This window comes from Oncorhynchus keta, chromosome 7 (assembly GCF_023373465.1).
Source record: "Oncorhynchus keta strain PuntledgeMale-10-30-2019 chromosome 7, Oket_V2, whole genome shotgun sequence".
Taxonomy (NCBI): Eukaryota; Metazoa; Chordata; class Actinopteri; order Salmoniformes; family Salmonidae; genus Oncorhynchus; species Oncorhynchus keta.
The window spans coordinates 1,550,647-1,573,768 of NC_068427.1; the positions used below are offsets into that span (position 1 = coordinate 1,550,647).

Genomic DNA, 23,122 nt, shown 5'->3' on the forward strand with positions numbered 1-23,122 from the left:
GCTTTTGGTACAACATTTGATGTATTTCAGCCTTGTGTGTGCATGTGTGCAAGTGTGAGTAAAACATTTGTGTGTGTGCATGTCTTTGAGTGTTTACTTAAATGAATGGGAATATCTAATGATATGAAACAAGGAAAATTATCTGTGTTGAAAATAAGTGTAACAGGGAAGAAGAAATGTTTCAATTATTTTATCTGCTCAAATAGCTGATTTACTGTACTAGGTGCAAACCAGGCTGGAGAGCAACAGTAGCTTACATATTCAAAATACAGCCCTCGGCTCGTTTGATGTAATATTCAATAGTTCTTCGAGGATGCAGAGGAGTGAGGAGAGCCCTTACACAACACTGCCTCATTAAGCCAGCCAAGGACTTTTATCTCTAGACAGAGAATTGGGAAGGAAAAATAGAAAGAAAACACAGGGAAAGAAATGTCAACCTACGCTTGCTTCTTCTAAGTACAATTTTCAGGAGACGCTGATTCACTCCCACTGCTGCCTCTCTGACTCGCGTTCCTCCTTCTCCTTGTGGTGGGAGACACGGCGTAGGGAATGCGCTCCTGTCACTGGCTACTGTTGTAAGAGGCAGCTTATTCTTTCTCAAAAGCTGATAATATTTTGTGCTCTTTTGCCTGTCGACATAGCATCTGTGCTTTACAAAGGTGGCATTCCTTTACTGAGCCACGTGGACCTTCATGAGGATCAGTGAGTGAAGGATGTGAGCTCGCTTACACTCGAACACTCGTCGTATTGATTATGTAATAAATCCAAGTGCCTTGATGTCTGTTTTTTTCTGCACAGCACATTGGAAAATCCAATTGTTGAATGACAGATTCCGTTCATTAAGTTCAATTCTTGATTGTTGGAGTACGATTTCCTAGTCAAGCGTAGTAAGATGTTATGTTTTCTACAAGAATGACCTGGACATTATCGTGAGTGTGATGAGAAATATAAAACTGAGACTCAACCAGAAGAATTGTCAAAGAAAGACCCATGGCGGCCATGAAGAAAACCAGGACAAAGAAATGCCTCCAGGTGAGTTCCAACTTTCTCTCTGTTTGTTTGTTTGTATCTTTACCTGTCCTGAAAGAATAATGATTTCTCTCTAAGCTTTATCAGTTATAGTCCAATAAATGTTTTATATACCCTTACATTAGCATATTCTAATGCAGGTTCGTGTCACATTGCACCATACTTTATAATGTGTGGGACTTGATCCACACACTGATTAATGCTTCTACATGTATTTGATGGCTTGATATACAATGATTTATCTAAATGTGTCTTGAGAACTACGCTGCCAAATCTGTTAGTGGCAAATTAGCATTGCCCCCATACCAATATAGCAGTAGTTAATGAGATGCCCTGCTTCGATGCCATGGAGATGATGAGAGGTTGTCAGATTGATCCACTTGCAGGGATTGTTATTCTCACAATCTGGCAATGTGCTTATCCACAGAGGACCTCAGTATCCAGAAAGATCAGCAGCTGTCTGGAATGAAAAATCATCTTCTATATTTTTTCCCCCTAAGCAGTGAAAGATCAAAATTAGGACCCTGCTTATAAAGTATCATACTCAGTACACTCACTGCATGCACTTTGAACTAGCCTTATAAGCATTTCTAAAACATCTTTGTTGATCTCAGAAAAGTTGCATCCTGAAAGACTTGTCTACATGACAACCATTGTCATTTTTACCAGCCTGTCACCTATTGAAACTACTAGCACTTACAAAAGACAAGTACCTTATGCCATATGATGTATGCCCCAGGCTATAGGCAGCTACTGTATCACAACATTTGTTTACTTGCCACAATCTCAGGAATTCAATATTTTATTTGATAAGTTCTTTACCTAAATGAATACATGGTAGATAAGAATGAAGAGTGTCGATAATATAACCTGTTGATCAAATCAAATCATATTAGTCACATGCGCCGAATACAACAGGTGTAGATCTTACAGTGAAATGCTTACAATGCAGTATTAAAAAAAATAAAAGTATTGAAAAATAAGAGATAAAAGTAACAAGTAATTAAAGAGCAGCAGTAAAGTAATAATAGCGAGACTATGAACAGGGGGTACTGTTACAGAGTCAATGTGCGGGGGCACCGGTTAGTTGAGGTAGTATGTACATGTAGGTAGAGTAATTAAAGTGACAATGCATAGATGATAACAGAGAGTAGCAGTGGTGTGAAGAGGGGGAGAAAGGGGAGGGTGCAATGCAAATAGTCTGGGTAGCAATTTCACTAGATGTTCCGGAGTAATATATGCCATTTAGCAGACGCTTTTATCCAAAGCGACTTACAGTCATGTGTGCATACATTCTACGTATGGGTGGTCCCGGGAATCGAACCCACTACCCTGGCGTTACAAGCGCCATGCTCTACCAACTGAGCTACAGAAGGACCATATGAAGGACCATATGGTCTTATGGCTTTGGGTTAGAAGCTGTTTAGAAGCCTCTTGGTCCTAGACTTGGCACTCATATACCGCTTGTCATGCGATAGCAGAGAGAACAGTCTATGACTAGGGTGGCTGGAGTCTTTGACAATTTTTAGGACTTCCTCTGACACCGCCTGGTATAGAGGTCCTGGATGGCAGGAAGCTGGGCCCCAAGCTGGGCCATTCACACTACCCTCTGTAGTGCCTTACAGTAGGAGGCCAAGCAGTCGCCATACCAGCCAGTGATACGCTCGATGGTGCAGCTGTAGAACCTTTTGAGGATCTGAGGATCCATGCCAAGTCTTTTCAGTCTCCTGAGGGGGAATAGGTTTTGTTGTGCCCTCTTCACGACTGTCTTGGAGTGCTTGGACCATGTTAGTTTGTTGGTGATGTGGACACCAAGGAACTTGAAGCTCTCAACCTGCTCCACTGCAACCCTGTCGATGAGAATGGGGGTGTGCTCGGGCCTCTTTTTCCAGGAGTCCACAATCATCTCCTTTGTCTCGATCACATTGAGGGAGAGGTTGATGGCCTGGCCCCACATGGCCAGGTCTCTGACCCCCTCCGTATAGGTTGTCTCATCGTTGTCGGTGATCAGGCCTACCACTGTTGTCATTAAATCAAATCAAATTTTATTGGTCACATTCACATGGTTAACAGATGTTAATGCGAGTGTAGCGAAATGCTTGTGCTTCTACTTCCGACTATGCAGTAATTTATAACAAGTAATCTAACAATTCCATAACAACTACCATTTAGACACAAGTGTAAAGGAATGAATAAGAATATGTACATATACATATATGGATGAGCGATGGCCAAATGGCATAGGCAGGATGCAGTAGATGGTGTAGAGTACAGTAATGTAGGGTATGTAAACATTATATAAAGTGGCATTTTTTAAAGTGACAAGTGAGTCATTTATTACATCCAAATTTGAATTATTAAAGTGGCAGATTTGAGTCCGTATGTTTGCAGCAGCCACTCAATGTCAGTGATGTCCCTGATGGCCTTGAGATAGAAGCTGTTTTTCAGTCTCTCGGTGTCAGCTTTGATGCACCTGTACTGACTTCGCCTTCTGGATGATAGCGGGGTGAACAGGCAGTGGCTCGGGTGGTTGTAGAGGGTAGTGCCTTCTTCTCCGGTGCCATGTAGTAGATGTTTGCAGCCTCAACTTCATGTTCAGAGAGGGCTGTTTTGTAGTTGTGTATGAGGACTAAAAGGACCAGCCAAGTATGTGTTGCTTTATTTGGCAGGTCCCACTGCCATCTTGGAAAATGTAACAGTTTTCAAGTTTTATTAGTTGTATGTATGGGATACACAATGGTATACACAGTCCAACTAAAAGCTTACTTGCAGGTTGCTTCTTGGCAATGCAACAACAACATAAATAATACAAGAAAAAAAATATGAACAGAGTAAATGGCTCAATAGAAAAATGTCACGTTTCACAAATTTTTTTCACATGTGAACAAATCACGTAAAAAAATGTCACTTGGGCAAAACAGACGTGTGAGTCTGTTTCACATTAGCTTTTTCACATGTGATATTAATACCTCAAAGTTAACTTGTTTTGACATCGCATTCTTTTTAGCTGTATAGATGATGTATTTTGGAAGTTTTCAGTGTATCTTGAATGCTTTGAGACAATGTGATAAAAACAGTGTTTGCAAAAATTTCAAAAAGTTTAGGATTATGTTAGGTCATAGTCAAGTGGAAAAAACACAGACATTTTTCCAGCCAAAGATAGGAGTCACAAAAAGCAGAAATATAGATAAAATTCATCACTAACCTTTGATGATCTTGATCAGACGACACTCAAAGGACATCATGTTACACAATACATGTATGTTTTGTTCGATAATGTGCATATTTATATCCAAAAATCTCAGTTTACATTGGCGCCTTACATGCAGTAATGTTTTGATTCCAAAACATCTGGTGATTTTGCAGAAATACTCATAATCACCACCTTCCGGAGACACCTGAAACCCCACCTCTTTAAGGAATACCTAGGATAGGATAAAGTAATCCTTCTCACCCCCCTTAAAAGATTTAGATGCACTATTGTAAAGTGGCTGTTCCACTGGATGTCATAAGGTGAATGCACCAATTTGTAAGTCGCTCTGGATAAGAGCGTCTGCTAAATGACTTAAATGTAAATGTAATGTAAATAATTATCATTGATAAAAGATACAAGTGTTATTCACAGAATTAAAGATAGACTTCTTCTTAATGCAACCGCTGTGTCAGATTTCAAAAAAACTTTACGGAAAAAGCATAATCTGAGAACGGCGCTCAGAACCCAAAACAGCCAGAGGAATATCCGCCATTTTGGAAACAACACCATAAATATTCACTTACCTTTGATGATCGTCATCAGAAGGCCCTCCCAGGAATCCCAGTTCGACAATAAATGACTGATTTGTTCCATAAAGTTCCATCATTTATGTCCAAATAGCCTCTTGTTGTTAGCGTGTTCAGCCCAGTAATCCATCTTCATGAGTCGCAGGCACTTCATCCAGATAAAAACTCGAAAAGTTCCGTTACAGTCCTTTAGAAACATGTCAAACGATGTGTGGAATCAATCTTTAGGATGTTTTTAACATAAAACACCAATAATGTTCCAATCTGAGAATTCCTTTGTCTTCAGAAAAGCACTAGAACGAGAGGTAACTCTGTCGGGATGGCGAGTCATGAGACCAAGGCACTCTGCCAGAACACTGACTCAAAGAGGTCTCATGAGCCCCTCCTTTATAGTAGAATCCTTATTCAAGTTTCTAAAGACGGTTGACATCTAGTGGAAGCCGTAGGAAGTGCAACTTTATGTCCCACTTCCTGGTTGGATTTTGAGTTCTGTTATACTCACAGACACATACTCACAGACATCATTCAAACAGTTTTAGAAACGTCAGAGGGGTTTCTATCCAATACTAATAATACATGCATATATTAGCATCTGGAACAGAGTAGGAGGCAGTTCACTCTTTGCACGCTATTCATCCAAAAGTGAAAATGCTGCCCCCTATCCCAAAAAGGTTAATTGATCAACTCTGACAGTGCTAATTTTAACATGTAAAAATGATAAACATTGCGAGTCTGAGTTTGAGTCTGTATTGTCTTTTTGCATCCCTAATAGATTTGAGGAGCTTGTACCTGCTTGCCTTGTAGGCGTTGCGCACCACCGAGTCACCAATGTTCGTTGTGCTGACATTGAATGCTGTAACAATGGCTCTCCGCATAGTACGGATATATCCATTCATCCAGGGTTTTTGGTTGGGGTATATCTGGATTGTTAGCAAGAGATTTTAGGTGCGCTTCTTGCTACTGGAGGCATGTTCCACAGTGTCCCAGGACAGCAGAGTGGGCATGACTATCACATTTTAGGAAAGACCCAGATGCAGACATTGTTGAAGTAACACAAGTTTATGACTAGAACAGGGGCAGGCAAAACAACAGGCCAAGGACAGGCAGAGGTCAGTAATCTAGATCAGAGCCAAAAGGTACAAAACAGCAGGCAGGCTCAGGGCAGGCAGACTGGTCAAAACCGTAAAACTAGAAAACAGGAACTATAGACAAAGACAAGAGCAATGGGAATACGCTGGCAGGCTTGATGGACAAAATGAACTGGCAACAGACAAACAGAGAACACAGGTATAAATACACTGGGGATAATGGTGAAGATGGGTGACACCAGGAGGGGGGTAGAGACAAGCACAAAGACAGGAGAAACAGATCAGGGTGTGACATGACAGCTCCGCTTCATCACAACCCCGCTGGCAGACTTTCTAACAGCTGTATAATACCTGCCAGGCTCTCTAAAAATGTTACCTTTGAATCAGAAATCCCGGGAGAAGACACATTACTCACTCATTCATCTCTCACATGTTGCACCATACAGCTCCAATAATGCATGTGCATGTGCATGCAAAGGAAAGGATATTATCCCTGTTATTGTATAATTATTATTGTATTGTATTATATTTCTGCATTGCAATTCAGTTTTTAACATGTCATTAAATGACTTTTTGTTTCTCCTTTCAGGGAACTGGACTCTCATAGCCGCCATTTGGATCATCCTCTCATGGTTTGTTTGGAGTTAGGAATAACAGGTTACTAGAACACATTACCGATGTCAAGTCTGACAGCTAGTGGCATGCCAATTTACAATATATTTATTTTTTGATCTGATATGTTTGCTCATTTCATTTTCCAATTATTTTGGTAAAATATTGTAATAATAAAAGTGTCAACGGAAATCTTCTCTGTTTTTGTTAAATAACATTCTATGATCACAATCACCATTAACACCACTATTTCATGTGATTTAACTGAATTGAATAAGTTGCACATATGAATAAAATTGAGTACATATTCATATAACTGTAGTATAGTATAATTATGTTGATGTTATCTAATTCAAGCTCATACTCAAGTTAAGTCTAGCCATTTAGATGAACATCAGATGATCATTCTGTTTGAAGCAGTGAGCTCTAAGCATCTCGTCCTCCCATGTTGAGGTGGAGAACATCTCATGAGAGCTGCTGGGTTACTGATGACTCAGTGGAGTCTTATCTATTCCGAGCTCTACCCATGACTTTGTGTGGTGGAGCTGTATGTTGAGAATGTTTGGCAGTCTGAACAACTCGGTGATGCTGCGAAGATGTTTAGGTGGTGTGAACAATGATGCTGTTGAGTACAGCTTTGCTGAAATTTGTGTTCAGTGAGTAGTTGTGTTCTGTTTGAGTTGTACTGATGGCAGTGAGCCATCACTGATGGCAGTGTCTCACTCTGTCTTACATGAGGCAGTTTTAAATTACTGCTCTGTGACGCTTAACTCAAACTTGACAAAATGTCTGTCTTGCTATTTTGTGTTTGGTATGCAAAGACAAGGAGAAGTATCCGACTGGGCACAAAATGGTTGAATCAACGTTGTTTCATCCTAATTTGTCAACGTATTGTGACATGGAATTTATGTAGAAAATAAACTATATATAAAAGTATTAGGACACACCATCAAATTTGTGGATTGGGCTATTTCAGCCACACCCATTGCTGACAGGTGTATAAAATCGAGCACACAGCCACAGGAAATATTGGCAGTGGAATGGACTTACTGAATACCTCAGTGACATTCAGCATGGCACCGTCATAGCATGCCACCTTCGAAACAAGTCAGTTCATCAGATTTCTGACCTGCTAGGGGCTGCCACGGTCAACTGTAAGTGCTGTTATTGTGAAGTGTAAACATCTATGAGCAGCAAGGGCTCAGCTGCAAAGTGGTAGGCCACACAAGCTCACAGAACAGGACTGTCGAGTGCTGTCCTCGGTTGCAACACTCACTACCGAGTTCCAACATGCCTCTGGAAGCAACATCAGTACAATAACTGTTCGTTGGGAGCTTCATGAAATAGGTTTCCATGGCTGAGCAGCCATACACAAGCTTAAGACCAGCATGCACAATGCCAAAAGCGGCTGGAGTGTTGTAAAGCTCGCCGTCATTGGACTCTGGAGCAGTGGAAACCCATTCTCTGGAGTGATGAATCATGCTTCACCATCTCGCAGTCTGATGGCCAAATCGGGGTTTGGCGGATTCCAGGAGAACGCTACCTGCCCAATGCATAGTGCCAACTGTAAAGTTTGGTGGAGGGGGCATAATGGTCTGGGGCTGTTTATCGTGGTTCTGGCTAGGCCCCTTAGTTTGAGTGAAGGGAAATCTTAACGCTACAGCATACAATAACCTTCTAGATGATTCTGTGCTTCCAACTGTTTCAGCATGACAATGCCACCGTGCACATAGTGAGGTCCATGCAGAAATGGGATGAATTGGAACGCCGACTGCGAGCCAAGCCTAATCGGCCAAAATCAGTGCCCGACCTCATTAATGCTCGTGGTTGAATGGAAGCAAGTCCCCGCAGCAATGTACCGACATCGAGTGGAAAGCTTTTCCAGAAGAGTGGAGTCTGAAACAGCAGCAAAGGGGGGGCCCAACTCCATATTAATGCCCAGGATTTTGGAATGAGATGTTCGATGAGCAGGTGTCTACAGTACATACATTTGGTCATGTAGTGTACTTTGGATTTGAAAAAAGTAATCATCGTCTCCATTGATTTGATTGATATAATTCAATTTTTTTAAACTTTAGATTCATGTTTGTGATGGAGATGTGAATCCAACATATCAATTATTAATTTGTAGACAAACTGGAATTGAAGTCAGTGGCACATATTGAACTATCCAAGCAAAAGATACATCTTTAAATGTTGATATTTGGTTTCCTTATCAACCAAGCACAATTCAATATTGGTTTTGTAATACAGTAAATAACTTAAAGTTAACGATATCTTACAAACGAATGTAACATTCAACCTTAACATGTAACACATCCGTGAGGTTACTGTAACTGTATATTTCTTCTTATGTAATCATATAGTGTGTGCACGTTCAAGGTAGTATGTAGAGGTTTTTACAGGTGAGTGGAGATCATCACAATTGCTGCAGAACCTCGAGAGGCATTGATCACTTGCACCATGTACTTTTAATGTAATCTCAACTGCAATCCAGGTCGATTGGTTCTGCTTCCCAGATGAAGCACAGTGATAACACATTAATCTGTTGTATAAATAAACAAAATATTTCGCACTGTATTCCCATTGGAACTTTACTGTGCTTTTACATTGTTAAAAGCACAGTTATAGACATTTGCGTGCTAACTAAACCAAATATCAGACATTTTTTTCATTGGAATTTGGTTGTGCTTTTAGATGGTTGAAAGCATAGTGATAACAAATTTGAAATTCAACTAACCCTTGGCTGTCTTTTTGAGTGGATGAATATAGCTTGCAATCTCATTGATCAACCTCCCAACCAAATATTAACCAATTATCCATGTTGAAATTATATGGTGTGCCTAGTGAGATGATTCACTCATGATGATCAAACTGACTCAAGAAATGTACAATAGTAAATTGCTCCAAAATAAATATTTGAATGTAAATGTAAATGTAATGTAAATGTTTTCCCCACACACCTTACTGTGTAAGGTGGGAATTAAAGTGTAATGTTACTGCTAGTTCGAAACAGCTTTCCCACTTGACCTCTAACATTGCAATAGGTTGACTGTTGATAACATCAAATGTCATAGTAAATTATGCAAGACACTAATAACAATGGTTACTGAACCACCAATTAGCTGAAACATATCATGATAGAGGTCTGTCTTGAGTATCTGCCATTTGTGAGGGATGGTACTTAGTATCTTCAAAAAGTATTCACACCCCTTGACTTTTTTCACATTGTGTTGTGTTACAGCTTGAATTTAAAACGGTTTATATTTAGATTTTGTGTCACTGATCTACACAAACTACCCAATTATGTCAAAGTGGAATTATTTTTTCAGAAATGAATTACAAATGAATTTAAAACAAAAAGCTAAAATGTCTCGAGTCAATAAGAATTTAACCCCCTTGTTATAGCAAGCCTAAATAACTTAAGGAGGAAAAATTAGCTTAACAAGTCAGATAACAAATTTAATATCTCTTTGAGCATGGTAAAGTTATTAATTACACTTTGGATGGTGTATCAATACACCCAGTTACTACAAAGCCCCAGGCGTCCTTCCTAACTCAGTTGACAGAGACCACTCAGGGATTTCTCCATGAGGCCAATGGTGATTTTAAACCAGTTAGTGAGTTAAATGGCTGTGATAGGAGAAAAAATAGGATGGATCAACAACATTGTAGTTACTCCACAATAATAATCTAAATTAGCTGCCAAAGGTGATTCTAACATGTATTGACTCAGGGGGGTTGAATACTTATCTAATCAAGACGTATTAGTGTTTAATTTTGTAATACAACAAATGTTGAAAATGTCAACGGGTGTGAACACTTTCCAAAGGCACTGTAGCTATGGAAACATAAATCATCCTTACTGCAGCACAGTAATGGTAAATGTCCTTGTTACCATCTTGGTTCACCACTGCTTACTGAAAGTCCAGAATTTAATCGTTGCAAATGAAGATTTCAAAATCAATTGTCAGCTTCATGCTTTAGGGACGCATCAAACGCACCTCTGAAAGTGCAGTGCGAAAAATTCTCTATTTGCAAACATTGAAATCTGAATATAGCTTCCTTTTGGCACCTGATTTGTTTATATTACTGGTAGCTTTGTCCTCTTCTCTATGTAATGTTGGCTTTTCCTAATGCAATGCTTCACAATCCATTGCTGGGGGACCTCTCACAATTTGGCTCGGACTCAGCGATGACACACCTATTTCAACTAATCAAGAGCTTGTTTTTTAGTTCAATCAGGTGTGTTATTGCCGGGCTATGAAAAGGAATGAATCCTAATTTCCACTTTTGTAAGATTTTCATTTAGTTATACATTGATGTCAAAGTGATAATTTGACTTGAGTGTTGTAGGTTAGGATTCACCCCATGGTTTTAAAATGGAATGTCATGCAAGACCATATGTTGTCAATCCACTTGAGTCTAACACCTTTTCCTTGTCGCTCTTTCAGACTCCGAGACCACGGAAGACGAAGGTGGAGACCACATTGAGACCAAAGAAGGAAGCAGAGGTATTCAGAACCAGGCTATGCATGCAGGTACCATGTCTTTTCCCAACCTTGTCTCAAATGCATGAAGGAGAATACATGAAATGCCAACAGTTTAATGTGTGGCAAGATATATTTTGAGAACACCTGTGCAGTATTCACTCCAAGCAACATGGTAGTTGTAGGGCTCTATTTGAACAAACCTAACGTAATGGTAAATATTAGCGCTGGTGGTAGCGTTATAGGTTCGGGGTGTGTCAGAGATATTTTTGCTGTTTTCAGAACTTGAATTATGTGCACAGTAGCAGGTGGTGGTGCAAAACGTCAGAGTTTTGATAAATAAACAAGTCGTGGGTGTCGTGGATTGGATCCTCACTTTGTCATTCAGAACGTGCTCCATGGCTATGTGGTTGCGTCAAATTGTGTATTTACCTTTTTTTTATGTATTGTATCATCATCATTTCCAATTTGAATGTAAAATATCCTGCCCCATATTTGCTAAATATGTTGAAAACTTTTGAAAACCGCAATTGTTCTTATTGCATTGCTTCAATATAGAAATACGTTGTTAAACATTGGCTAGAGCATTCACAGTGATATAGGGTCTCGGTCTACTGTAAATTGCAGTCTGGACATGGACATGCCAAACGCAGTCAATAAGCAAGATTAAATTCACAAAGCTATTGATAAGGCCTGAAAAGAGTGTATAATACTAATCAAATTCTAATAAAAATGAAACAACAACATGTTTTAACTAGGCTATGTCTAAATATAGTTATATTACAGCAAAAGCAACTTAGAGCGTTTTATGCGCATCTAAACTTTTCACACAAATGGATAAAAATCAAATATAGAGAGAAAGTGGGAATGTCCACCCAACGTTATACTGCCCACAAACGTAATGTTTTATAAACACCATGCACCATCTTACAGATCATATTTTGCAATTCTCCAGAAATAGCAGATGGAATTGCTTTGCATTCGAGCCATGTACGTTCTCAACATAAACCCATAGATGGTGAATCTTTCTAATAAGTAATGTTTTTTAATCAAATTAAACAAAAAACAATCAATCTGCTTTTTAAACCAACAGCAATATTTCTAAATAGAATCGGGTCAGAAGCATCATATCATAATTCACTTATCTCCTTATATAATAATAATAATATAATAATATATAATATAATATATGCCTTCCATGGCACTGTGTGCACACATAGGCTTAAATGTTGTTATGCATAACATTCACGCACATATACAAAAGACTAGGCTCCAGTCAATTGTATTGTTGCCTCTGTTGCTAGGCAGATTTTTTAAAATCAATCTCTGGTTGATATGGCATTATAGGATTGAATAGTTTGTAGGAGCATGCGTCTTGGGTAATCGGACAAGTGGCGCTCTTTGAAAATGGAGATGAAAAGCCTACTCGAACAAGCAACATAAAGTATGCAGGTAACAGTGCCTTTGAAAAGTATTCAGACCCCTTGACATTTTCCACATTTTGTTATGTTACAACCTTATTCTAAAATGTATTTAATAAACAAAATTCCTCATCAATCTACACACAATACCCCATAATGACAAAGTGAGAACAGGTTGGTAGAAATGTTTGCAAATGTATACAAATTTAAAAACAGAAATACCTTATTTACAAAAGTATTCAGACACTTTGCTGTGAGACTTGACATTGAGCTCAGGGTCATCCTCTTTCCATTGATCATCCTTAAGACATTTCTACAATTGATTGGACATGATTTGGAAAGGCACACACCTGTCTATATAAGGTCCCACAGTTGACACTGCATGTCAGAGCAAAAACCAAGCCACGAGTCCAAGGAATTGCCGTAGAGCACCGAGACAGGATTGTGACGAGGCACAAATCTGGGGAAGGGTACCAAAATATTTCTGCAGCATTGAAGGTCCCCAAGAACACAGTGGCCTCCATCATTCTTTAATGTAATAAGTTTGGATCCACCAAGACTCTTCCTAGAGCTGGCATTCCAGCCAAACTGAGCAATCAGGAGAGAAGGGCCTTTGTCAAGGAGATGTCCAAGAAACCGATGGTCACTCTGACAGAACTCTACAGTTCCTCGGTGGAGATGGGAGAACCTTCCAGAAGGACAACCATCTCTGCAGCACTCCACCAATCAGGCCTTTATGTAGAGTGGCCAGACGAAAGCCACTTCTCAGTAAAAGGCACATGACAGCCTGCTTCAAGTTTGCCATAAGGCAAACAAGATTCTCTGGCCTGATGACACCAATATTGTATTATTAGGCCTGAATGTTTGATTCAGCTAGCACTGAAATGCAGTGCCTTAGACCACTGCACCACCCGGTGATTTACCTTTAATTAACTAGGCATGTCAGTTAAGAACAAATTATTTTTAAACAAAATGGGGGGGAACCAATAGTTTTTATGTTTCTAAATTCGAGATTCATCAGCACAAAATGCACATCTCTCTTCCATGGGCAATGTGCATCATGGCTGGATAGGCTGCCTTTCCACTCTCAAAATCCATGCCATTATCAACTGTGTTACAGTACCTGTAGGACCTGATTTTTGTGGTCTTAAAACTTCCCATTAGCACTGCATGAAATTGGCAGTGTTTTTAAGAACACACCTCAAATACCCCCTCCCACCTCAGCGCAAGTGAGCTGATGTTAGACAGGTAAATTGCTGAACCTGCTGTTAGGGCTGGAAAATGACAGTGCAACATTTTTTACATGACAAAATTGCAAACTAATGTGCATTTGACACTTGCACTTCCTTAGCGCCAGCCAAAAATAGAGCTCATAGACTTCTTAACCTTCACGTTCTCTGCACCAAATAGCTGAATATAATTTAAGCCATCAGTTGGATCCACAGCATTATCTGTACAGAAAGAAAAATGACTGAATCTTTTTTCCATGGTTGCTAGGATCTGAAAAGGAACATTGCTCTTAATAATTCTAGGGTTTAGGCATATTTGTCCTACCTGTTGCTCACAATTACAGATAACAATGCCAACTGAGGTACACCCTTGTTCTGAATTATTAAAGTATTTCAGATAGAATAACTGAAATATTGGCTAACAAACTAAACTATGTCTATTTAATGTTTCATGTTTTATCTTGCCACAGGGGACAGAATGATGGACAGCTGGGGCAAAGGACTTCAAGACATCTCCAAGCCCTCCAGGTAAGTAAACAGGGTGGAGCAGCCACCCAGATCAAGCACCAAGGGGCCAAGTCTCTGATAAGAGCACATATGCTAATCTAACTGGGCCAGTAGAGGAGACCAAGGAAAGTGTGTCTTTAGCAAGCGGTTACTATGACAGCAGGTTCAGTATCTATAATGGAAGGATACACAAACCATACTCCTTTAGGTAAACATTATCAAGAAGCCTGGGTAACACACTTAGGAAAGCAGAAAATATTAAAGCGCACCCATCTCAAACACCCGCAACACAAGTTAATACAAGTATTGCCGATGACTTACTATTACACTGTGCAACACATAATAACCGTGGTGTGTGTATGCATTTGCTGTCACCACATGAATAGAGGTGCAGGTGATATACTGAGGAGGATCACTCAGGGATTTACTTGAGTAGCTGTTACAACAGATTTCACTACTGATATGATTAGTAAACATTCTTTAATGAGGCAATCTGCAATTTATATACTTTACTTTGAAATGAATGATATACTGTACACTGAGTATTCTTAACATTAGGAACACCTCAGAGCAGCCTCAATTTGTTGAGACAAATACTCAACAAAGTGTCGAAAACGTTCCACAGGAATGCTAGCCTATGTTGGCTTGAATGCTTCCCACAGTTGTGTCAAGTTGGCTAGATTTCCTTTGGGTGGTGGATACTTTTTGATACACATGGGAAACTGTTGAGCTTGAAAAACCCAGCAGCGTTGCAGTTCTTGACACAAACCGGTGCGCCTGGCACCTACTACCATACCCCGTTCAAAGGCACTTACAGTTTCTGTCTTGCCCATTCACCCTCTGAATGGCACACATACACAATCCCTGTCTCAATTGTCTCAAGGTTTAAAAATCCTTCTTTAGCCTGTCCTCTCCCCTTCATCTACACTGATTGAAGTGGATTTAACAAGTGACATAAATAAGGGATTATAGCGTTCACCTGGATTCACCTGGTCAGTTGTTATACTCAGTGTATATACTATATACTGCTGGCAGACAGGGAGTTGAACTCTGGGTTGTTTGAATGCCTATTGATTCTTGAAGAATACAACTTTTAAATGACTCATGAGCCTACTTCAACTGTCTTCCCCATTAGAACCCCAAAATATAAGCTTGTATTACTCCATTGTTTGTAAACAATGTAATTGAACACAAACACTAAAGCCTGAAAACATAGTTAAAACTATAACTATGATCTTATGGATGGTCTGTTCTTGCATCCAGTTTGAGAGTAGTTACATTTCTCCAGCCCCATCCCTCATCTGTTTACCAAAATCAGTGGCTGTGGGGTCCAGCTCATTATTGTTTGAATCACAGATTGCCCCTTTTAGCATCAAATTACTTTTTGTCCTATATTTCGATTAATTCTCATTTTGTCTCACTATTTCCTTCAACTCCCCCATTATAATTTTGATTTCCATTTTGACCAACACCAGCCAGTGAATGAAAATAAAAAAAGTGGGCAAATTGTGCAAGCAAGCAGTTACTGCATTCCAAACATTTCCAAAGTTTGAGCACAGCCTTGCTTCTTTAGCTTTGTTTGGAATTCACATGGACTTATTTATATCAACTGCCATTCAGAGCACCGTTTACATCACATTGCATGTGCGAGGTATCATTGACCCCTTTGGTTCTTCTATGGTTGTTATGCATGCCATTGTTGAATAGATGATTTTCAGTTTGCCATGCTGTTTTACAATCTTGTGATTTAACAAACAGAATGATGTGCTTGAAATCTTTTGTTTCATATAAAGTGTAATATAATTTTGGCAGCCCAAGAGCTCTATTTTTACAAACCAAACGTAAACATGAATCTTAGTGCGTTCACAGAAAAATTTGAGCTATTTTGATGGCAGGAATTATGGGCGCAACCCCATAATTCCTGCCGGTTAGCGTAAAGCGGCAGGCTTTATATCAATTCATAAATTGTAGGTGTGACAAGGGCTTTTTATGTGATTGCTTCAAGTTGTGTGTTTATGGTGTTTGATGTCCAATTCGCAATGAAGGCATGGATGTTCGTCCTATCCATTGAAGATAGTTTATTAAATATTATAGGGCTACAGTAACTGTATAATAGGCCTAGTTATAACAAAGATTTATAACATTTTTGAAATACAAAAAAGTAGGCTAGTTGGCTTCAACATGGAAGTAGATTTGGCTACATGTTGTATTTGCATTTCGAAAATTGCATTTCATGTCCGAACCATGGACATTGCCTTCCAAACAGTATAATAAGATTAGGCTACCTTCGCCGTTGATATGACCCGTATGGTGACTTGCCAGGTAAAGAATTGTAAAGGTAAACAAACAAACAGGCAAACATCAATAGTGAATTCAGCGCCACAGACATAATTACAACGATTTTACATTTAGGTGATCAACGAAAAACAATAAGCAATCTTTTTTTATCAACAATGTTTCTAAACAGGCTTCCTGCAGACACTTAGAAACCTGGCGCTTTCCCATCCAGACCCAATAGGCATAAATATATCTATATTATAAAAATTTTTTAATATAATATTTAAAACATACAATATACTTGCAGTGAAATGCTCAACAACTGCATCGCATTAGTCATCTAACAGCCTCCCATCCAGAAACACACACAGAAGCAACCAGGGTCAACACCCTGCTCCGAGACCCCCTCCCGGGGGAAAAAAATACAATAAATCCATTCCCCACCCCCAAAACCCTCCCCCGCACCAACAACCAACAAAATTAACAAAAGAGGACAAAGAGAAAGACAAAGGAAAACAGAAAACAGCAATACAAAAAACAAAAGACATCAAGGACAACAAAAATCATAACAGCAAGGCCAATTGAATATGTTTGAGTGCATGTATGTCACTATTTACATGTGCGCATTTGAATGAGAGTGTGTGTATATGCATGTGTACGAACACCTGCACGGCATCAGCCTCAGGTAAACCGGCATTAACTGTAACAACACTGCCCCTCAGTGTCACTCAAACTTACTTTTTGTTATGTTTTATTTTGACTGTCATTCTATCCTCCGCCCAGCATCTCCAATCCCACTTGTCTCCAAATTACACATCCCAACCTTCAGCTTCCCTCAGCCCATCCCACCTATCTCTGCTGGCCACCCTCTTCGGATTTATATGCACAGTATATCTGTTTAACATACAATTTCAATCTATCTAATCGAATAGAAGATACACAGATTGCGAGTTTAAGATGAATACTTTTACTAAGAGTATTAGTATACAGTATTAGTCATTGAATGACCTGGTCACTCCAGATCTCCCAACAGTACTATTTCTAGGGTCAATTTTAGATCACTGTTATACATTTTCAACTATTCCTGGGCAGTACCAAAATAAATGGTCTATTGATTCTGTATCCTCACAACAAAATCTGCAGAGCTTCGATGATTGTATGCCACAAATACGCAACATTTTGTTGGTGGCAAGATTTCTATATAATATTTTTTAGCTGAAAAGCACGAAGTCTTGAATCCTGCTTCATTTTATATATCAACTCATACACCCTGTGAAATCGGCAAATCAAAAATCTCTTCCCAACTATTTTGCAATCTGTATGGCAAAGCTGTCAACATCCTGGTCCTCAAATAAAACTGGTATACTTTCCTATTTATGCAATTTGTATTCCTCCGTCAGTTGTGATTCTTTATATTGGGCAGACAGACCAGTTCCCTACCTCCTCCCACTGTCACCTGCCTCCTCCATTTTTGGGGTTAATGCTGTAATCAATTGGTTGTAATCTTGGATTGAGCAGACCTTCCCATACAGTTCTGATAACTCCAAGAATGACATAACTCTACCATTCCAATTTACAATACCATTTAAAAACAAAATACCCTTTTCAAACGTATTTTCCATGAATGCAGGTATTTTATCAACCAGCACATTTGAGTTCAGCCATAATATTTGTTGTAATATTTGTTCTATCTTTCAGGGGAATGAAATAGACATTTTTGCCAGCTCTGGAATGCTTGTTTGAAAAATATTAAATGAAAGGTTAAATTAATTAAATGAATGGAAATGAGACATGGCAACCTGCATGAAGCTTTTGTTAGTAATCTACTTGAGATCTATTTAGGGTTCAAGTAAAACTTTGAGTAAGTAAAGCTTTTAGAGAGCAGTTTGGTGCTTTTATATTTAATCATCTCAACCCACCCAATTCATATTCAATATATAGATAGACACGCTTTATCTTGTCTGGTTTAGCAGTAGACTAATAGCTGCCATAGCTAGGTTATTTAACATCCAATAGGATTATGTAGTACTGGTTTTGACTGAGTCAAATCAGGAGAAGCTAGTTTAGCTAGCTAGCTCGGCTAATCGACGCTGCATGCACTTTCTAATCTTACAAAGTTACAAACAACAACAACTCCATTCAGAATATAAAGTAGCAGTCTACCTGTGGCTCTTAATCGTTGTAGCTTTTTCTTCTCCTTGAAGTTTTAATTATTTAATTTAACTCAATTTTCCCTGAAATAGATATCTCTTTACTTTTGCCCCCCTTGAAGGCTCTATAACTGTAGCCTATTGCCGCTATGATTACTTATGATTGGCCAACAAAAACAAAAATTGCTACAGTCGGCACTCTCGTGAAAAGCAAAGAGCAGAAGCATAAATAAAAAAAATCTCTCTCTCTCTACCGCAGCAGTTACATTCGGATCTGCATGGGTCCTTCCGGATAAGTCCGTTAAAATTACACATACCTGAGACGCCTGACAATCAGGTCCGACCCAGACCCGTGACATTCTGGATCCGGATCTGCTCAGGTCCCGGATCGGGTCTCGGGTTTTCAAGTACAGGTGAATCCGTGAAGGCCACCTTTGTCACTGACATTGTTCATTCAATGGGCATTACACATAATGAGTCAAAACGTTTTACAGAAGCTGAAAAAAAAATCTAATATAAAGAAAAAAGGTGAATGTCTGCAGACTTTTGCTGCTCCCGAAGATGATATTTGAATAAACATTGGTGATAGACTACTGATTAGGCTATTATCCACTTCCGCTGGCAAAATTGATGCCATAACCAACTGCCTTACTGCTATGACTAGCTTTTTAAATATTCCCAGTTGCACTGCATGAAATTGGCAATTTGGTGCACGTTTTTAAGGACACAGCTCAGATATTTCCCATTCCTCCCACCTCAGCGCAAGAGCCTTGATGTTAGACGGATAAATTACCAACCCTTGCGCAAGGGTTGGAAGATAGCAAAGCGGCTACAAGCATGTGCGTATGAAAATAGCACTGCCTTAACGCCAGCCGAAAATAGAACTCCCAGTGTTAATGATATCCTTGACAATTCTCACACTGGGCCAGGTATCATTTAGAACTCTTTCTCTAACAGATCATTTCCCATAACCATCTTCTTTCAGGAGCCAATCTGAAAATGTTTTGAGGGAATCCTCCCCACAAGTCCTCCCACCCCTCTCCCCCAGAATTATTAAATGCCCCTCCACTTCTCCAATGCCAAGCTGCTCTGGATCAGCCCCTCACACACCCCTCACACCCCGCAAGACACATTTTGTACCAACCGACTACCAAGACACAATCCCTGCTGAATTTGAGGAAATGTTAAGACATCCAAAATTATCAGCCATGTCTCAAAGCAGCACCCAGAATTCCCTTACTCAGACACCTGTCAGTGTCAACGAGTGCTCCCACAAGGAGTACCAGCCTAGGCAGTCCCCAAAACTGACCAGAGCAAGCTCCAAGATCTTTGAGAAGATGCGCGGTTTTGAAGAGCGAAGGCGAAGTTATGACCATGAAGATTCCATCTCGGGATGGTCCTGGGCCGGGTTCAACTACGCTGAGTCTGTCGACTCAGACGATGGAGGGAACCGGTTGGGCATCTCCAGAGGGAGTTCGAGGGAAGACCTACGAGAGGCTCTGAAGGATGACGCTGCCGAACGGAGGTCCAATTTCAGACAGAAGGCTGCGTCCTTAGAGGACTGCAGGCCCCGTACCACCCAGAAGGTCGAGGAATTTGAGAACAAGTTCACTGAAGAGCCTCAACGAATCAAGAAGCTTCTGGGTAAACCTCACATGAAGTCCTTCTCCATCGAGCAGCTTTCGCTCAGGGCAAGAGGCAGGCAGCCTTTGAGGAAGATTGAGCCCCTCCCACCGCAAATTCTCCAGAAGCTCCAGGAAAGGGAGCGAGCCCATCAGGAGGAGCAGAAAGAGACAGAACAGCCTAAAAAGGTGGTGCCATCAAAATCACCACGACTGCACATACAAGCACGGCAGGACCAGCCTTCGCCCCAAACCCACGAAATTGAGGGCCCCTCCATGAGTAACATAACAGTCAGTAGATTGGGAGAAGTAGCATTCGCTCCAGAATCTATGCAACTGGCTGACTTATCGAGACAGAGGCCAACAAGACAGGTAAATCGAGTCAGTCCAATCAAGGGGATCCCGCAGAGGTCTCCATCACCAGTTGTTCAGAGGGTATGTCATATGCAGGAGTCTCAGGACATCCAAGAATCTCCTGCCCAAAAGTCCCCAAAGGAAGAATCGTCAGGAAGAAAAACACCTGTAGAGGTAGCCTTAAGAAAAGTAGAGTATAAACCAGAAAGTCCATTGGTACAGAAAAAGCCTACCGTTGTACAAGAGCATCCAATACAACCTCCGCAAAAACCTCCATGGCTGGTTATCTCTTCAACAAATATTCCAGTCTCCCCATCTGAGGAAAAAATGGAAGTGGAATTAACCAAGCCAGCCCCCAAGGTAATCATACCTACCATCATTGTCAAAGAAGAGCCCATGGAAGAGGAAGCTCCTCCAGAGACTGCCAAGTCTAAAGAGGTGACCAATGTGAAAGAAGGCCAAACACAGAAGACCTGGGGGAAGGGTCGCTGCGCTAGGCCCATGTCTCCAGAGTTAGGTGCGAATTATTTTCTATATTTTTTGGTCAAAATGAAAATGTCTGTCATGTGTATATTAGAGGCTTCTTACCTTATTAACCTTGTCTTTTCAAACTCCAATGCTAATGGGTATTCCTCAGCTCTGAACACAGCCATGAATGTCTTTGTCATTTCGTTAAAACTGGGTTTTAAAATTACGTTTCGTAATCTGTGCAGATTCTTCAGACGACTCTTACATGTCTGCTGAAGAGAACCCCTTGGAGGCCCCTATGTTTGAGTTTCCTCTTAAGGACACTGTGGCAACTGCTGGTACTGAGGTCCTGCTGAGAGTCATCATTGCTGGCACTCCTCTCCCAGAAGGCAAGCTATCTCAATCTCTCTGTAGCACATACACTGAGTGTACAAATCATTAGGAACACCTTCCTAATATTGAGTTGCATCCCCTTTTGCCCTCAGAACAGCCTCAATTCATTGGAGCATTGACTCTACAAGCTGTTGAAAGCGTTCCACAGGGATGCTGGCCCATGTTGACTCCAATGCTTGCCACAGTTCCAATGCTTCCCACAGTGTGTCAAGTTGGCTGAATGTCCTTTGGGTGGTGGAACATTCTTGATACATATGGGGAAAAACCCAGCAGCTTTGCAGTTCTGTACTCAACCCTGGCAGCTTCTACCATTCCCTGTTCAAACCACTTAAATATGTATTTTTGATATCAACTCAGCTTATATTTGTGTCCTGATCTGTGTCCTTATCTAGTTACCTGGAGGCGAGACAATATTGAGATCACTAACAGCCCAAACTATGGGGTCAAAGTGGAGGGAGAGCGGTATTCACTTCTCATCAAATGTGCAAAACCAAGTGATGCTGGAATGTACTGTGTGACAGCTGCCAATGAGGCTGGGAGAGCATATAGCAGTGCCACCCTTTCCATCAAACCAGGTAAGCATGAGTTGCAAAATTGCATTGGTTACATCACACCCCCTCCCCTTGAACCTGATGTCTGCTTGATGTCTTTAGCCTTTGGGAATGGCACCCGACTTTAGCTAACAGAGGTCTGTACTTGGATGGTTGCATCAGTAATGGAATACCTTTCTACACTCTTCGAAGAATATGTTCTATCTCGAAACTAAAAGGATTCTTTGGCTGTCCCCATAGGAGAACATTTGAAAAACCTTTCTGTGTGTCAGGCAGAACCCTTTTGGGTTTCATGTAGAACCCTTTCCACAGAGGGTTCTACATGGAACCAAAAAGGCTTATATTTGGACAGCTGAAAAACAACTTTTTGAACCTTTTTTCTAAGAGTGTAAGTCCTTTGGTTATTTCAGAGATGAATTAAAGGATGATGTGGACATTTGAGTCACTCCATTGACCTGTGTGTTTAATGTTTATTTGCACTTCCAGAGAAAGTGTCATTTAAATTTGCACATCAAAGCTTTCAAATTTGATGAGTACAAGGAAATGAATATCAGTGGGGAAAAAGTCTGATAAGTCTTTAACAAAACAGCATACTTCTGAACAACTTCCCTCAAGTTATTCCCATAAATAGGGACCTAGATAAACATTACATTTATGATGTCATGCAGTGAATGATTCATGTGGAGGTTTTCCAATTGGATCAAAAGAATGTACTTTGTTATTTTGTTCTTCATAAAGTTATTTCCTCATTTCTTCTCACCCACTCCATCTTTCATAATCTCTCTCTCTCTCCACAAAATGTGTGCAAGCAATATATTCCAGCTGAGCCAACTCACTTATAGTTACCATAGCAACTAGGAGGCTAAATTGAACCAATACATTGTTAAGGAACACCGGTTTCCTTGCCATATAAATCCACTGTTGTTGTTCAGATATCATGCATCTTGTCTAAGGTAAATTACATCATGGCCTTGATTTTTAAGCATAGGATAATTTTTGTATATATTTAACCATAAAACTCATCAGTTAATTATTTCATCTCGAACTTATATTACTCAAATGAGAAACTTTTGAGTAATAACTTTTTTTCAAGATGGTGATATTATTTACAGAGTACAAATGAATGAGAATTAGAATACTTGTATATGAGG

At 40.0% G+C, this 23,122-nt stretch overlaps 2 protein-coding genes across 4 annotated transcripts in view; both read left to right on the forward strand.

Annotated features, from left to right (window-relative positions):
* The first annotated feature begins 390 nt into the window (after window positions 1-390).
* Window positions 391-21,812, forward strand: LOC127931268 (striated muscle-specific serine/threonine-protein kinase-like). Its single transcript, XM_052523308.1, has 7 exons — window positions 391-1,032; window positions 6,487-6,529; window positions 10,964-11,050; window positions 14,120-14,177; window positions 19,569-21,076; window positions 21,273-21,416; window positions 21,778-21,812. Exons 3-7 carry the CDS (start codon window positions 11,041-11,043, stop codon window positions 21,810-21,812), a joined length of 1,755 nt encoding a protein of 584 aa, XP_052379268.1. The 5' UTR covers window positions 391-1,032; window positions 6,487-6,529; window positions 10,964-11,040.
* A 14-nt stretch (window positions 21,813-21,826) lies between these two features.
* The window catches only part of LOC118385783 (striated muscle preferentially expressed protein kinase-like), a 101,366-nt gene continuing 100,070 nt past the window's right edge, over window positions 21,827-23,122 (forward strand). For all 3 annotated transcript variants that reach the window (XM_052521837.1, XM_052521838.1, XM_035772960.2), the window contains exon 1: window positions 21,827-21,995. In XM_052521837.1, the coding sequence (XP_052377797.1) occupies window positions 21,926-21,995 (70 nt within the window). In that variant the 5' untranslated portion in view covers window positions 21,827-21,925. The remainder of the gene's footprint in view (window positions 21,996-23,122) is intronic.

Excerpts from the sequence above, each read along its gene's own strand:
- LOC127931268 (XM_052523308.1), top strand. Across the intron at positions 14,178-19,568 it reads GACATCTCCAAGCCCTCCAG|GAGCCAATCTGAAAATGTTT; the intron begins GTAAGTAAACAG and ends ATCTTCTTTCAG. Across the intron at positions 21,077-21,272 it reads GCCCATGTCTCCAGAGTTAG|ATTCTTCAGACGACTCTTAC; the intron begins GTGCGAATTATT and ends TAATCTGTGCAG.